Raw genomic sequence first — 14,655 nt, 5'->3', positions numbered from 1 at the left:
GTAACGGAGCCGCGCGGGGGCTGCCGGGAAGCGGGCGGGGAGGGGCGGGGCGGGGAGGGGATGCCGGAAGTGGGCGGTGCCTGGGTGGCGGCGCGGGGGCTGTCGGGAAGCAGGCGGTGCGATGGCGGGCGGCGCGGAGCGTGGTGGGGTGGCCCTGGTCGGCGCGGCGCCCGGCGCCCCGCGGTGCCCGCACGGTGAGCCACGAGGGGCCCGGCTGAGGGCCCCCAGTGAGGGGGCTGACATCCCCACCTGTTTCCCATGTTCCCGGCTTCGGGAGCCGCGCGTCGGGGCCCTCCGAGCGGCCGGGTCGGGAGGGACCCGCGGGGGCCGCAGCTCCCTGCTCCTCCCTAAAACCAAACCGCGTGGCTAAAAGCGTCACCCCGGTATTTGCGATCTCTTTGTAAATTCCTGTGTCCAGGCGTGGGAGCGCCAGCCCTGTTTTACCTGCACAAGGGCCGCAGCTTGACCAGAGCCGACCCTGATGCAAAGCAGGAGGAAGGCTCGACCTTCTCTCTTTTCTAAAGCGCAAGAGACTCAGGAAATCATCTTATTATAAAGAGCACCGTGCAACTGCGTTTGTCCTTTAGGTCCTGCTCTTCTGTTTGTAAAAACTGGCCAAGAAAAAACAGAGGGAAGAAGATTTTATGCTTGTTCAGCTTGTAGGGACAGAAAAGATTGTAATTTTTTCCAGTGGGAAGATGAGAAGGTAAGAGTGTTGTTGGAGACTGACAAACATTGCGGGTTTCTCTCCATTTAATAGGAAATGGGGCGGGAGAAAGAGCATATTTGAGTCTGGAAGTTTGTTGCAGTTACTGTTTTATAAACATTGTGTAACAGCTTGTATATAGCAGAGGACTTATTTCTGTCAGAACAGCACTTTTCGAGGCAGGCTGCGTGTGTTCTGAGCAAAGCTGATGTTTGTTACTGTATTGCCAAAATGCTGAAATATTCAAGTAATGAAGTTTGCTAATACTAAGCAATGTTGAACAAAATAGGCTAGTTCTGATTCCTAAGGTGTCCTCACCTTCCATGATTAAGACAGATAAACCTGGTAGATGCAGGCAAACAACGGGATATACAGTGTAGTGAGGTGCTGGGTATCAGTGTGATGCTCGTAACATCTGCAGCATTTTCTCTTCCTGTAAAAAACTTCTGTCAGAGAGAGTCATAGAATCATAAAATGGTTTTGTTTGGAAGGGACCTTAAAGATCATACAGTTCCAGCCCCACTGCCATGGGTAGGGACACCTCCCACTAGATCAGGCTGCCCAAGGCCTCATCTAGCCTTGCCTTGAACACCTCCAGGGATGGGGCAGCAACGGTTTTCCTGGGAAACCTCTGCCAGTGCCTCACTGCCCTCATTGTGAAGAAATTCTTCCTTGTGTCAAGCCTAAATCTGCCCCTCTTCAGTTTATAGCCATTGCCCCTAGTCCTGTCACCACAAGCCTTTATGAATAGCCCCTCCCCAGGTTTCTTGCAGCCTTTTCAGGTACTGGGAGGGAGGTCGCTATAAGGTCTCTTTGGAGCCTTTTCCAGGCTGAACAACCCCAACTCTCTCAGCCTGTCCTCATATGGGAGGAGCTCCAGCCCTCTGATCATCTTTGTGTCCCTGCTCTGGACCTGTTGCAACAGTTCCATATCCTTCTGGTGTTGAGGATTCCAGAACTGGACACAGTACCCCAGATGAGGTCTCACAAGAGAAGAATAGAGGGGCAGAATCCCCTCCCTCGACCTGCTGGCCACGCTTCTTTTGATGCAGCCCAGGATATTGTTGGCCTTCTGGGCTGCGAGCACACCTTGCCAGGTCACATCGAGCTTCTCATTAATCTGCACCCCAAGTCCTCTGCAGGACAGCTCGCAGTCACATCATCTCCCATCTTGTATTGCAAACATGGATTGCCCTGACCCAGGTGTAGGACCTTGCACTTGGCCTTGTTGAACCTCATGAAGTTCGCTCAGGCCGACTTCTCTAGCTTGTCCAGGTTCCTCTGGATCACATCCCATCCTTCTGATGTGGCAACTGCACCCTTATTGTATAATACTGTGATTTAATGTACTACGCAGGCGCATACTGTTCAGTTTTAAAATTTTAATATGCATAAATTTTGCAGGTGTCAGATACCAGGCTTGCAGCACGTGAAGAATATAATAGAAATCATCAACCTTCTTTTACACATGGACAGAATGTGGAAAGGTATTGCTCTGTGCATTTTTTTCAGTAAAAATCAAGCAGTGCAGGTTTACGTACTCTGAACGTAGAGATCATGTTTCAGGATTCTTTATAATATAAAACATGCCAGAGGGATTTAAAAAAATAAGAAATGTTTGACTGCCATCGGAAAAGAGCACGAAACATCTAATTAGAGCATGATATTTTCAGTCCAGAGCCTTTATCCTGTTTTGGGTTTTTTGTGTGTATGTATAATTCTTACATCGGGGCTCATACTGTACTAACAATAGGTTAGCAGTTTTGGTTAAAAAAAACGATCCTGGCATTAGTGTTCAAATGTAACGGGCTTAACATTGTGAAAAAAAGCAAAGATAATAGAATAACAAATAAAGCCCGAGCTTTTTGTGTAAACACACAGGACTGCTTGCTGGTAGTTGCTATGGAATGTTGGTGCTGTAACCCAGTTACTTATCAGGACTCTCAATGTATTTGTTGAACATATTATGTGCTGGCTTTCAAGGGAGGCTTTTTCAAAGTGTTCTTTAAATACTTTTTGATAAGTATTGCTTCATTCACATTAGATAGTGGAGTTCTGCAAGAGCAGCTTTGACAACAATGCCTGTTTAAATTGAAACTCCTACAAAATATGAAATCCCCTTCATAGCTACCCTTCATTTTCTATAGAGGTTTTTTCAAAGTTTGTTCTGTATTGTCTTTTGTATTTAAAGGTACAAGGATTTTGTTCTGTTGCCATTATCAAAGAGGAGGTTTTGCCAGGAGTGCCAGCAATTGCTATTGCCAGCTGAATGGGAAAAACACTCAGATCACCAGTTTCTGTGTGATATCTCCACTGCCCAGTTAAGAAGTCCCAGTCGACTTCTGTATCCACTGGAGAATAAAAAAACAAATGCACAGTATTTATTTGCAGACAGAAGTTGCCAGTTCCTACTGGATCTTATTATTGATTTAGGATTCAGACGAGTGCTCTGCGTTGGAACACCCAGGTACGTCAGTGAGAATTGTTATGCTTTCAAATAATATCTCTGTCTCAAAACTGCAGCTTACTAATATCTAAATAATGAAGGATTCTCCCAAAATAACAGGTTCACTGTGCTTTCATTGGTTGGGATTATCCAGGCATCTAGTGAGGCTTGCTTTGAGCTCATAAGATACAGAAAACTGTAACATGCAGACACACTTTAAATGTCTTGCTTTGTTTGTTACAGAAGTGACAGTGAGTTCTTTGCTTGTGTTTGGGTATTTTTTTTGCTTATGGTGATCCAGTAGGCTCTACTGATTCTTCCCCTTTTATTTTGCTAACTTTGAGTATTAGCTAGATGGAATCATCCAAATTCAGATTACTCCATTTTCTTTGTCTGTTTGGTTTTAGGTTTAGTAAAGTACCAGGCATTCTTGTCTTGCAAGATAATATCTGAAGCCAATGACTATGTATTATATTTCTTTGCCTCAATTATACTTCAGGCTTCATGAAATGATCCAGTCAAAAGACTCACAAGAAGAAGTTTTCAGAGTTAGAAGCCTTCTGTTAGATATTGATTTCAGGTACGTTTTGAGAAACATTTATCTGTATGTATAAAGATTTGTGTTATTAGTGCTTTAAAAGATTAATTTGTGTTGTTTTCACTTTCCTGTCTCTGCGTCTCTGTTCCTGCACCCACACACAACTGACATACAAATTATGAGAAAAATAATTATACTTGATAATACTCGGTGTTGATATGTGTTGTCAGTAGTCAGAACCCCAAGATGTTGTTTTTCCTAAGGCCTTGTTTTCACTGTAAATGCCCCTTAGGGCAGACAAGAAGTTGTTTATACTTTTGTACTAATTGAAACTTATTTTACAGGTATTCACAATTTTACACAGAAGATGAATTCTGCCACTACAACATGTTTAATCATCATTTTTTTGGTGGAGAGGTAAGGCCAAGCATTTCTTGAGTGTTTTGTGAAGAAGTTCATGTTTTTGATGCAGCATTTTGTAAGAAAATGTTGGCAGTCTAGTAGAAAACAACTACCATGAGATAAAAATGGTTGTAGAAACCAAAGAATAACAGTGCCTCTTGAATAATTCTCTCCCACTTAATTCAAAGATGAAGTTGCCTATTAAGTTTATGCTGACTAATGTTACTTACACACCTTAACTACTGCTTTTATTGAAATGACAATTTGGTGTGAGTTGTCGCCTTACGTAAATATTCTTTAGCCCTGTTCTTGTGTCTACAACAGAATTAATTGTTTTATTCCTGTTCTTTACAAGCCAAATGGATGCCTTGGTCCTTATTCACTGGTACTTGAGATGGGAGGGAAGAAGTGGTTTTCCTACTTTATTCCAGGCAAGCAAGGTCAAAAGGTTAACCTTGTTGTCATAGAATAAAGTTGAATTACTGTCGTTGTTTAAAATTTGCTGAATTGCTTGTTTATTTTTAAACGTCACATTAAGTGCTTAATTTTGAGTTCATTAGGAAACCCACAGCTGCAATGGAGCATTTGTTGTAGCTTTATACAGGGAATCACAGTGTAATTCAATTTCAAACATTAACTTCAAACATCCCAATTGTGTACTCACTCACTCTCTGCTCATCCCTTGCCGTTGTTAGTAAGTCACCACTGATTCATATAAACGTGTTTATTGTGATACCTTTCGCACTATACAGCTTTCAGATTGTTTTCCACTTCAAAGCCTAATTTTGAAGGGGATCTTGAAAATACAAAAGAATTCTCTAGAATAGAATGAGAGTCTGGTCTGAAAGCCTTACCTTTGAATTGATTTTTCATTATCTATTCGAGCACTGCACTTTTTGATTAAAAGAAAAGATTGTTCATCTGCGTTATAAACACTGTAGTGTTCTTTCCAAGGTGTGAAAAGGTGACACCCATAATGGCACTGTATTGCAGTGTATGGAAGGACTGAATCACAGCACTTTTGAATGCGTATTAGTCTTAAAAATGTGGTTTTGGAATGCAATAAAATCTGTGTAAATAATGAGAGGATGCTGCAAGATGGTAGTGAAGACATAACTTCTTACATTTGCTTCAATAGTAAAGTCCAGGTGGGACTGCTAGAATTTGAACACCATGGATTTTTATAACAGATATGGATTGAATCAGTTTTCAGTGGACTGAATTTTTTCCTATTACTTTGGCAGTGCTTTACAGGTTAAAACTAAAGTTAAAGGGCATGAATAAAATGATTTCTGAGCTTGAACTTTGCATTCTTGCTATGAATAACATCTTTTTTCCAAGTTAATTTATTACCTTTAGGAAGAAGGCTGTGTTAGGAAGCTTGAACTGCATCTGCCCTTGATCCATTATCTCTAGCTGAACAGGGCATTTGTTCTCAGTGCTTCAAATCTAGATGTGGGGTTTTTTTTAAATGATACACAACAGGAAATTCACATCCACAAGAGGTGATAACTTATGTGTTTAAAGTTGAAACTTCTAAAATAATCATTTTCTTGCCAAATAAATAATTTTGCAGTTCCTCAATCTGTATAACTGGAAATTAACCTCTATTTCTTACAGGCTGCATATGAAACTTGTAGGAAATTCTTGTGTCAAGACAGTGGTGAAGGAGTCATTATGGTAACCGATCCCCCATTTGGAGGTTTAGTGGAAGCACTGGCGTCTAGTTTTAAAAAACTGATGGCAATGTGCAAGGAGACAGAAAAAGAAGGTGTGTATTACAACTGGATGTGTGAGTTGAGCTGTAACATTGCTGTAAGAAAAAGCACCTATGTAAAAGTCCCTGATTCTGGGTACTCAGCTGAATGTAAACACAGTCATGTTATAATTTCTGAAGATGAACTACTGTATATCTAATAATGTCTCCTGATACTATTAGTTTAATAACACCCAATTCTCCAAGTCTCTCTTCAAAATTTTTGCAAATTATTTAAATATATGCTTTGCAATTAAAATGGACTTTAAAGGTAGAGAAGAATATGCTATCAAGCCAGTACCAATTCTTACCAACATTGGCAGGAAACAAGAGGTGTTAGTTAAATGGAGCTTTCTGCTTTGCATATATAAAATATACCAGAACTTTCTGACAACAAAAGGAACTATTTGGTATGCCAAACATAACACACCCACACACACGCACCCACACACATTTATGTATTATATAGAATCATAGAATCATTAAAGTTGAAAAATACCTCTAAGATCATAAAGTCAGCCCAACGCCACCATGCCTACTAAACCATATCCTGAAATGCCACATCTACACACTTTCTGAACACCTCCAGGGATGGTGACACCACCACTTCCCTGGGCAGCCTGTTCCAATGCAGTTTTTCCTAATATCCAGTCTGAGCCTCCCCTGACACAACTTGAGGCCATTTCCTCTCGTTCTATCGCTTGGGAGAAGACATCACCACCCACCTCACTACAAGCTCTTTTCAGGTAGTTGTGGAGAGTGATAAATTCTCTCCTCAGCCTCCTCCAAGCTAAACAATTCCCTCAGCCACTCCTCATAAGGCTTGTGCCTTCCTCAGCTTCATTGCCCTTCTCTGGACATGATCCAGCACCTCAGTGTCTTGTAGTGAGGGGCCCAAAACTGAACATTGTATTCGAGGTTCAGTCTCACTAGCACTGAATATAGGGGCATGATCACTTCCTTACTGCTGCTGGTCACGCTGTTTCTGGTACAAACCAGGTGCTGTTGGCCACCTGGGCCCGCTGCTGCCTTATCTGCAGCTGCGTGTCAACGAATACCCCTAGGTCCTTTTCCACCAGGCAGCTTTCCAGCCACTGTTCCCCAAGCCTGTAGCCCTGCATGGGGTTGTTGTGACTGTAGTGCAGAACCTGGCATTTGGACCTTTTGAATCACATGCCGTTGGTCTTTGCCCACCTATCCAGCCTGTCCAGATCCCTCTATTTGCTGTAAATTTTTCATGCTTAATATGCCTTGTTTTTCTTCAATGTCTTTTCATTGCTAGGTCACAACAACCAGGAGATGTCCATATTCTGGATATTTCCATACTTCTTTGAGTCTCGTATTCTGGAATTTTTCCCAAGCTTCAATATGATGGATTACCAGGTATAACTGAACCCAGTCAATCTGCTAAATTTCAGTCCTGTGCAGTGTGAACAGGAGTATGAATACAAGCAGATGTAATGGTAGCGCTTGTCTGTAGGTGGGCTGCCTTCTTGAGCTTTAATTTTGAATGCATTGGAGGCACTGGAAATTCTATGGTGCTCACCATGTGAAGCTCAGTTTCTGTATTTGTATTAGTCATAACTTTGATAACTTTGTCACTCTCCTACGATTTATTGCGTACCTTTAACTCACCAGTCATAAGTCCATTAACTCATTTCTTCTGCCAACTTTTCAGTGTGACGAAATTTGCACTAATTTTGATAGCTGTGTACTGCAGAGGTGAGAGGTAACTTGAAGATGAGTGTTTCAGTTTCCCTGGATTTTGAAATGTCTGTAGCTTGATGGGTCATGCCCAGCCCTGGTCAAAAAAAAAAATCAGAAATCAAGGTCTTTCATCTCCAAAATTGCTGGGACCAGAATAGACTTACAGTAATAGAACTTTTCAGAACTGTGTAATGAATGAATTTGTCAGTTATAAAACAATAATCTCAGCTTCTCCAATATTGTGTTCGGTTTGTAAGCTGTTTAAGAATGCATACATCAGTGAATTTTGAGAGAGCAGTCATGGATATTCAAGATGTTCAAGGTTTTTTTCCCTCATATAACAAATCTGCATAGTGTTTGAAGTGGGTGTTGCAGACAATGTATTTGTATCTTGTAGAATGAAAATTCTTGGAAGAAAATTTGGAACTTGTTCTAGGCTGGACTCTGCATTGCTACTGATGTTCAGAGATGAGAATTTTCTTGACAGGTCTCTGCAAGCTGTGCTGGAAAAAGCAGAGTTGACTAGATTTGCAACTTCGTAATTAGATCTGAGATAGGTTAAGATGCGCATCAACTCTCCTACCCCAGACAGATTGAACAGTATAGTTCTACTTTTTTTAATGGGTTTCACTTTTGTAGAACAAACAAATGTGATGTTATCTCAGACAGCAAAATAGCAAAAAGAGATAAGCAAAATAGGATTATTATGGTGTTGGGAATGCTGTTTCCTGAGTCTAGCCTGATATTGTGGTTACTCAAATTTAAAAATGAATGAGACAAAATACTCACTGTAGAACTTTTAATCAGAGTTTTTTACATAAAAAGGAAAATTTCATAAGGCACCTATAAAGATAATAATTGGGAAATAGTTCTGCTTAGCATTCAGTTTAAGATTTGTATCCTGTGGTTTTATTTTTCTAGGTAGATTATGATAATCATGCACTTTATAAACATGGCAAAACAGGTCGTAGACAGTCCCCTGTCCGTATCTTCACAAACCTCGCTCCAAGCAAGATTGTACTTCCAGTAGAAGAGGGCTACAGGTAAGATGCGTTAATGCTCAAGTGACTGAAAGAGTGTGCTTGTTCTTCATTAGTGCATAAAGTTTCTGAAGGAATTGGGGATGGTGCTGTTCAGTACTGTCATGCCTAACTTCTGGATGCTAGGCTCAGGAGCACATTTCTCATCTCATTCTAAGGCTGAATGTTCTATAAACAATGTGTGGGAGAGCTGGGCACCTAAAAAGGAATTCCGGTGTGGAATGATGAGATTCCCTAGCTAGTTCTTGGGAAGTACTGTGTACCTCTATGAGAGACAGAGATTTACAGCTATCCCTGATCATCAGCTTGGTTGAGACAGTAGTTAATAAAACGCTAAGAGAAGCATCAAGGACAAGGGAATGGATTTGGTTTGATTTACTGCTGATAGTGTTGCTAATTTCAATTCAATAATCTGAATTTTACTGTTTGGACATACTGTGTCTTAATGATTATCATACAGTCATAGACTGGTTTGGGTTGGAAGGGACCTTAAAGATTATCCAGTTCCAAACCCCCTGGCATGGGCAGGGACACCTTCAACCAAGCCAGGCTGCTCAGGGCCCCATCCAACCTGGCTTTGAACACCTCTAGGGAGGAGGCATCCATAATTTCCTTACCCATTCCAGTGCCTCACCACCCTCATCATGAAGAATTTCTTCCTAACGTCTAATCTAAATCTTTCCCCCTCTAATTTAAAGCCGTTCTCACTCGTCCTATCACTATATGTGAGGCTCTGGGCCTATGTAGTGATTTTATGCGTCAAAAACATCTTTAATTTAGCAAAGTGGTTTTGCAGTCCTTATACTTATTGTTGAGCTTGTATAAAATTAATTTCTATTTCTTCTTGAGCAAATAGTGGACCAGTGCATTTATAATTTTTTTTTCCAGGTTTTGCGCTATATGTCAGCGGTATGTGAGTTCTGGTAACCAGCACTGTGAGATATGCAATTCATGTACATCAAAAGTAAGTATTTTTACTTCTTTCTGGATAGAAGTTTTAGCAGTAGTCAAATAACTCCTGTAATTTTTGCTCTGGTAAAAACCTATTCTGATATTGATTTCCTTGAGGAACCCCAGGCAGTTCAGTTTGGTAGCCTTATTATTGACTACACAGAGCATAATTCATAAGCCTCTGAGAATTAGTTTCTGTTTCTGCGATTCCTTTGTGTTGGAAAGAAGACAGGAAAAGTTTGCTACTTGCCCTACTGTGTTCATCAGCAGTCTGTTGACACCTTTCTTCTTACGTTTCGGAAACAGTAGAACTTGCCAGCTTCAAAATGCGGCCATTTAGCTGCAATTGTCACAAGATTTTCTGTACTGCAGTTTTCAAGTTCCAGTCCTAGCTACAGAGGACCTGTTTCAGTAAAAAATGGGGGCCATACATCAGTAGTTTAGTCTCAAGATAGAATCAGTGTTTTTTAAAACAAAAAACCAATGTACTTATTTATCTTTTGTAGGATGGTAGACGATGGAAACATTGTGTTCTTTGCAAAAAATGTGTAAAACCCTGTAAGTACAAAAAAAATTCTTAATAAAAAGTACACTTACTATTTGTGCTGTAGTCTGAAGAAACTGACATGACAAACCCGAAAAGAAAATGTTCTGTAAAAGAAATAAAATGTAGTCCTTTGGAATACAGAGAATAAAGGAGAAATCTTGCCATTTGATAACTTAGGTATATTTGCACTGTGTGGTGAACTAATCCCCCGTTGTATTTGTTAAGGGAAAACTTAAATATTTTTAATTGTCATCTAAGCGTTTCCTGATTTTGTATATGTTTTCAGTAGAATTTTTTATCAAATAGGCAGGTACTAGGATGTGTGGGCACGATCAAACTATGTTGTGTACAGAATGCAGTTGTATTTCTAGCTGTGTTTAAACACCTGAAGCAGTCATGTTTGTTACTAAGACAGAAATTGCAAATTGTAAGTCCATTTTAACATCTGGACTATTTTTTATGTTAAGATCACATACAGGATTATAGTTCTAATGACAGAATAATGCAGTTATATTGAAATAGTTACACAGTTTATCTAATATAGGAGCACGTGGCTGGCTTCTGAAACGTCATAAGGGACCAGAAACCGACTACACCCATCTCTGTAAAACTAAAACAAAATTAAAAACTTGGTAATGTAGCCTATATTTAAAGCAGAATGGAATGATTATTCTAAACCTTTTTAAGATTGTAAAACATGTTACTTGTTTTGTAGCTTGGTTTCACTGTAACAATTGCAACTGCTGCGCTCTTCAGAACCACACTTGTGAGAAGACTGATCCTGGCTGTTTTGTGTGTGGCAAGGCAGGTCACAAACGCAGTACCTGTCCCAGTCTCTCTCACACCAGAATTTGCCAGTAAGTGTGATTGCATTCGTGTAATAAAAGAGGGTGTTCAGATGAGATTAGAGCTTTTTTTGTGGAAAGAGCAATGAAGCTGGTGAAGGGGCTGGAGAACAGGCCTTATGAGGAGCGGCTGGGAGAGCTGGGGTTGTTTAGCCTGGAGAAGAGGAGGCTGAGGGGTGACCTCATTGCTCTCTACAACTACCTGAAAGGTGGTTGTGGAGAGGAGGGTGCTGGCCTCTTCTCCCAAGTGATGGGGGACAGGACAAGAGGGAATGGCCTCAAGCTCCACAAAGGGAGGTTCAGGCTGGACGTTAGGAAAAAATTCTTTACAGAAAGGGTCATTGGGCATTGGAACAGGCTGCCCAGGGAGGTGGTTGAGTCACCTTCCCTGGAGGTGTTTAAGGCACGGGTGGACGAGGTGCTGAGGGATATGGTTTAGTGTTTGATAGGAACGGTTGGACTCGATGATCCGGTGGGTCTCTTCCAACCTGGTTATTCTGTGATTCTGTGTGATTCTGTGAAAGACATGCACCTGTCGGAGCAGGTCCAGACAAGGTTCGTGAAAATGATCAGAGGGATCGACAGAACACCCCTCTGATGAAGGAGGCTGAGAGAGTTGGGCTTGCTCAGTCTAGAGCAAAGAAGGCTCCGGTGAGACCTTATTGCAGCTTTTTAATACTCAGAGGGGGCCTACAAGAAAGATGAGGGCAAACGTTTTAGAAGGGCCTGTTACAATAGGACAAAGGCTAATGGTTTTAAACTAAAAGAAGGTAGAGTCAGACTAGATAGAGGGAAGGAATTTTTTACAATGAGTGCGGTGAAACACTGAAACAGGTTACCCAGAGAGGTGGTAGAAGCCCTGTCACTGGAAACATTCAGGGTGAGGTTGGACAAGGCTCTGAGCAACATGATCTAGTGGAAGAGGTCCCTGCTGACTGCCAGCGCATTGGAATAAATGACCTTTGAAGGTCCCTTCCTACCCAAACCATTTGTGATTCTATGATTTAGAAAGAGATTGATTTTGGCTTTGGGTACTGTCGTCAGCTTTCACTGTTGTCCACTTGCTGTATTGCTGGGGAATATAAACTGGAGGAGGACACGATAAAACCAGGCAGGTCACTTACTCTGTCTCCCGATTCCTTAAATGTGGCTTTTCTTTCAAAACTCATATATATGGATTCCAAATGTGGTAAATGGTGCGTGGGATAGCTCTGTCAAGAAAGTTCAAAATTACAGTAAAGAAACACTTATCCCCTTCAAATTCCTTATGAAGGGGCAGAGAAAAAAGTCACTGCGCTGTTTTTATTGCTTCCTGTCTCTTTTGCTTTGTTGTGGCATCTTTATTTTTTCTTCTGGTGTTTCTGCTGCTCTCTGTAGTACCATCTACATTTCCATCATGTCAGATCTGCGTTAATGAGGACCACATTATGTACTTCTATTTTGCCATGATTGTGCTTCTGTAACATATACAAGTACATACTTGTAAATATCAGAAGACGGAAGAAGTTGTGTGATAGTCTTCAGATGGAACTAATTAAAAAGAGGAAAGGGAATTTGCTAAAAGGTGATCTAGCAGTTGGCTCAGTCTTTTCAGTTTGGGATAGTTGGCCCATTCTTCTGTAACTTCCTCTCCAGAGTGTTTGGGGGGGTTCGTGATTCTCAGCTTGAATGGCTGTAGCAGTGGAAATGCAAATCTTCCCTTCCAAAAGACAAACTTTGTTGCATAGTGAGATGTAGGTTGTTAACCTCTTGGGTGAGTGTCGAGAGATTCACAAGATGCCAGAGGTCTCCTGCTGTGATATTAATCTGAGTGTTGGTTATGGAGTATTAGAGCTAAAAGGTAGCAATATTTTGGTTTATATATCTCTTCTAAAAATTCCCTCCTTTAATGTTTTCTTTATTTCCTTAAAAAATATAAAATGGATACTAAAAAAATAATCATGAAAACTCATCTGTTTCTTCTGTCAAGTAAGATATTATTCTGTCCATTGTACGAGAATGGTTTAGTCCTTTCACACCACCAGTTATTTCTTTTGCTGATTTATTGCAGAAGAGAACTTTGGTGTGTTTTTTTAATAAAAGCATCTGTATATTCGTTTGTTAAAATTATTCAATGAAATACATCCAGATAGAAAATGGGCCACTTGCTAGTTTTATTTAGGCCGTGTATTATTTACAGGAGTCTTCGCAATGTTGCCAAACTTAATGTGCTTTCTTCTAAGCCTTTGTATGATATATTCATGCATTATATATTGAGCATGAGAGTCTGTCTCTGACATTTTGTACTTGGGGAGTGGCATTTCTTAAGTTTTCTATACCCATTTTAAAGAGAAGTGCTGAATAAGTACACACATGAAGAATAATTAATGGTAGTGAAGTGGACAAACAGATCTAGGAGAATTAAATGTCATAACATTGTAAGATGAGATGTTCCTTGTGCTTTTTGTGACAGTACTTCTGAGTTCATCCACTTACATGGACAGATTATTTAAAATACCAGCAAATGTAGAAGTACATTCTCCATTTTATTCTAACCTGTGGTTTCTTTTTTTGCTTTTCAGAGCTGGCAAAAAGCAAAGGCAGAAAACTCTGAAGAGGCTAACGATGGGGATCTGTAGAAGATCAGCCATGAAACATGCTGTATTCTCCAGGAAGAAAGTAAAGCATAAGAAAAAAAAGATGTGACTTTGCTTACTGATACTTAGTCCTTAATACTTTCTCTTATGGCTAGCCTTGGATTCCATTTTCTGAAAATGTAAATATTAATGTCCGAAATAAAACCTGTTTGAATTAAAAGTGCCAATTCTTTTGTTATACGTCGTTACTCGCACAAAAAAAATGCTAAGTAAACACACTATCTGTTTAAATAATGTAACCATTTTTTGTGTTTAGGATTAGATGTTTGTCTGAGTTAGCAGTAGTCTGGAGGAAAGAGAGGAGTCTGCTGCGTGGTGAATGAGGTCCTGGAGGATACTGTGCTTTGTGGTAGGAACTGGGGCACTTGAGGCAAAGGAGGCAGGAAGCTTAGGTGACAGGAAGGCACGGATTCTCAGAAATCTAGATTCTCTCTGAACACTCTCACTGAGTGTTTTCAAGTTTTACTGAATTTTCTCTCTAAATGGAAAAAAGCCCAAGAACTAAAAAAAAAAAGAACGTACTTCAGAAGCTTAGTAAGTGGAAAAAACGGACCTTGTAAGTATGCTTAAATTTGTTTTTAAACTACTTCCATGAGTTATATTAAAAAAATCAACGGCCTTAATATTGTGGAGTGGCACTGCTGACAGACGTGGGCTTAACCTTGTGAAGTTCAGCAAGGCCAAGTGCGAGGTCCTGTACCTGGGTTTAGGGAACCCCAAGCACAAATACAGGCTGAGTGAAGAATGGATGTAGAGTCACCCCGAAGAGAAGGATGTGAAGGGTGTTGGTGGATGAGAAGCTCAGCATGAGCTGGCAATGGGAGCTCACAGCGTGGAAAGCCAACCGTGTCCTCGGCTCCATCAAAACAAGTGTGACCAGCAAGTCGAGAGAGGTGATTCCATCCCTCTACTCTGGTGAGACCCCACCTGGAGCACTGTGTTCAGTTCTGGAGTCCTCAGCGCAGGAAGAACATGGATCTGTTGGAATGAGTCCAGAGGAGGCCTGGAAGATGATCAAAGGCCTGGAACACCTCTATGAAGAGAGCCTGAGGATGGGGTTGCTCAGCCTGGAAAAGAGAAG

General features: G+C 40.8%; 1 protein-coding gene across 1 annotated transcript; it reads left to right on the top strand.

The window, feature by feature from the left end:
- Positions 1–98: 98 nt before the first annotated feature.
- On the top strand, positions 99–13,754 carry ZCCHC4 (zinc finger CCHC-type containing 4). Its single transcript, XM_069856221.1, has 13 exons — positions 99–194; positions 588–706; positions 2,111–2,193; positions 2,898–3,173; positions 3,652–3,732; positions 4,035–4,107; positions 5,713–5,863; positions 7,131–7,231; positions 8,477–8,598; positions 9,484–9,559; positions 10,053–10,104; positions 10,809–10,950; positions 13,500–13,754. The coding sequence occupies exons 1-13, from the start codon at positions 122–124 to the stop codon at positions 13,621–13,623; spliced, it is 1,473 nt and encodes a 490-aa protein (XP_069712322.1). The 5' UTR covers positions 99–121; the 3' UTR covers positions 13,624–13,754.
- The last annotated feature ends 901 nt before the right edge of the window (positions 13,755–14,655 follow it).

This window comes from Phaenicophaeus curvirostris, chromosome 4, assembly GCF_032191515.1.
Source record: "Phaenicophaeus curvirostris isolate KB17595 chromosome 4, BPBGC_Pcur_1.0, whole genome shotgun sequence".
In the NCBI taxonomy this organism is placed as follows: Eukaryota; Metazoa; Chordata; class Aves; order Cuculiformes; family Cuculidae; genus Phaenicophaeus; species Phaenicophaeus curvirostris.
Note: the sequence above shows the minus strand (reverse complement) of the source record. Positions and strands in the feature narration are given on the sequence as shown.

Bases quoted from the DNA above. Each gene is read 5' to 3' on its own strand.
- ZCCHC4 (XM_069856221.1), top strand. From the start codon at position 122: ATGGCGGGCGGCGCGGAGCGTGGTGGGGTGGCCCTGGTCGGCGCGGCG. The intron at 195-587 runs GTGAGCCACGAG...TTTGTCCTTTAG, and splicing joins CGCCCCGCGGTGCCCGCACG to GTCCTGCTCTTCTGTTTGTA. The intron at 5,864-7,130 runs GTGTGTATTACA...TTTCATTGCTAG, and splicing joins CAAGGAGACAGAAAAAGAAG to GTCACAACAACCAGGAGATG.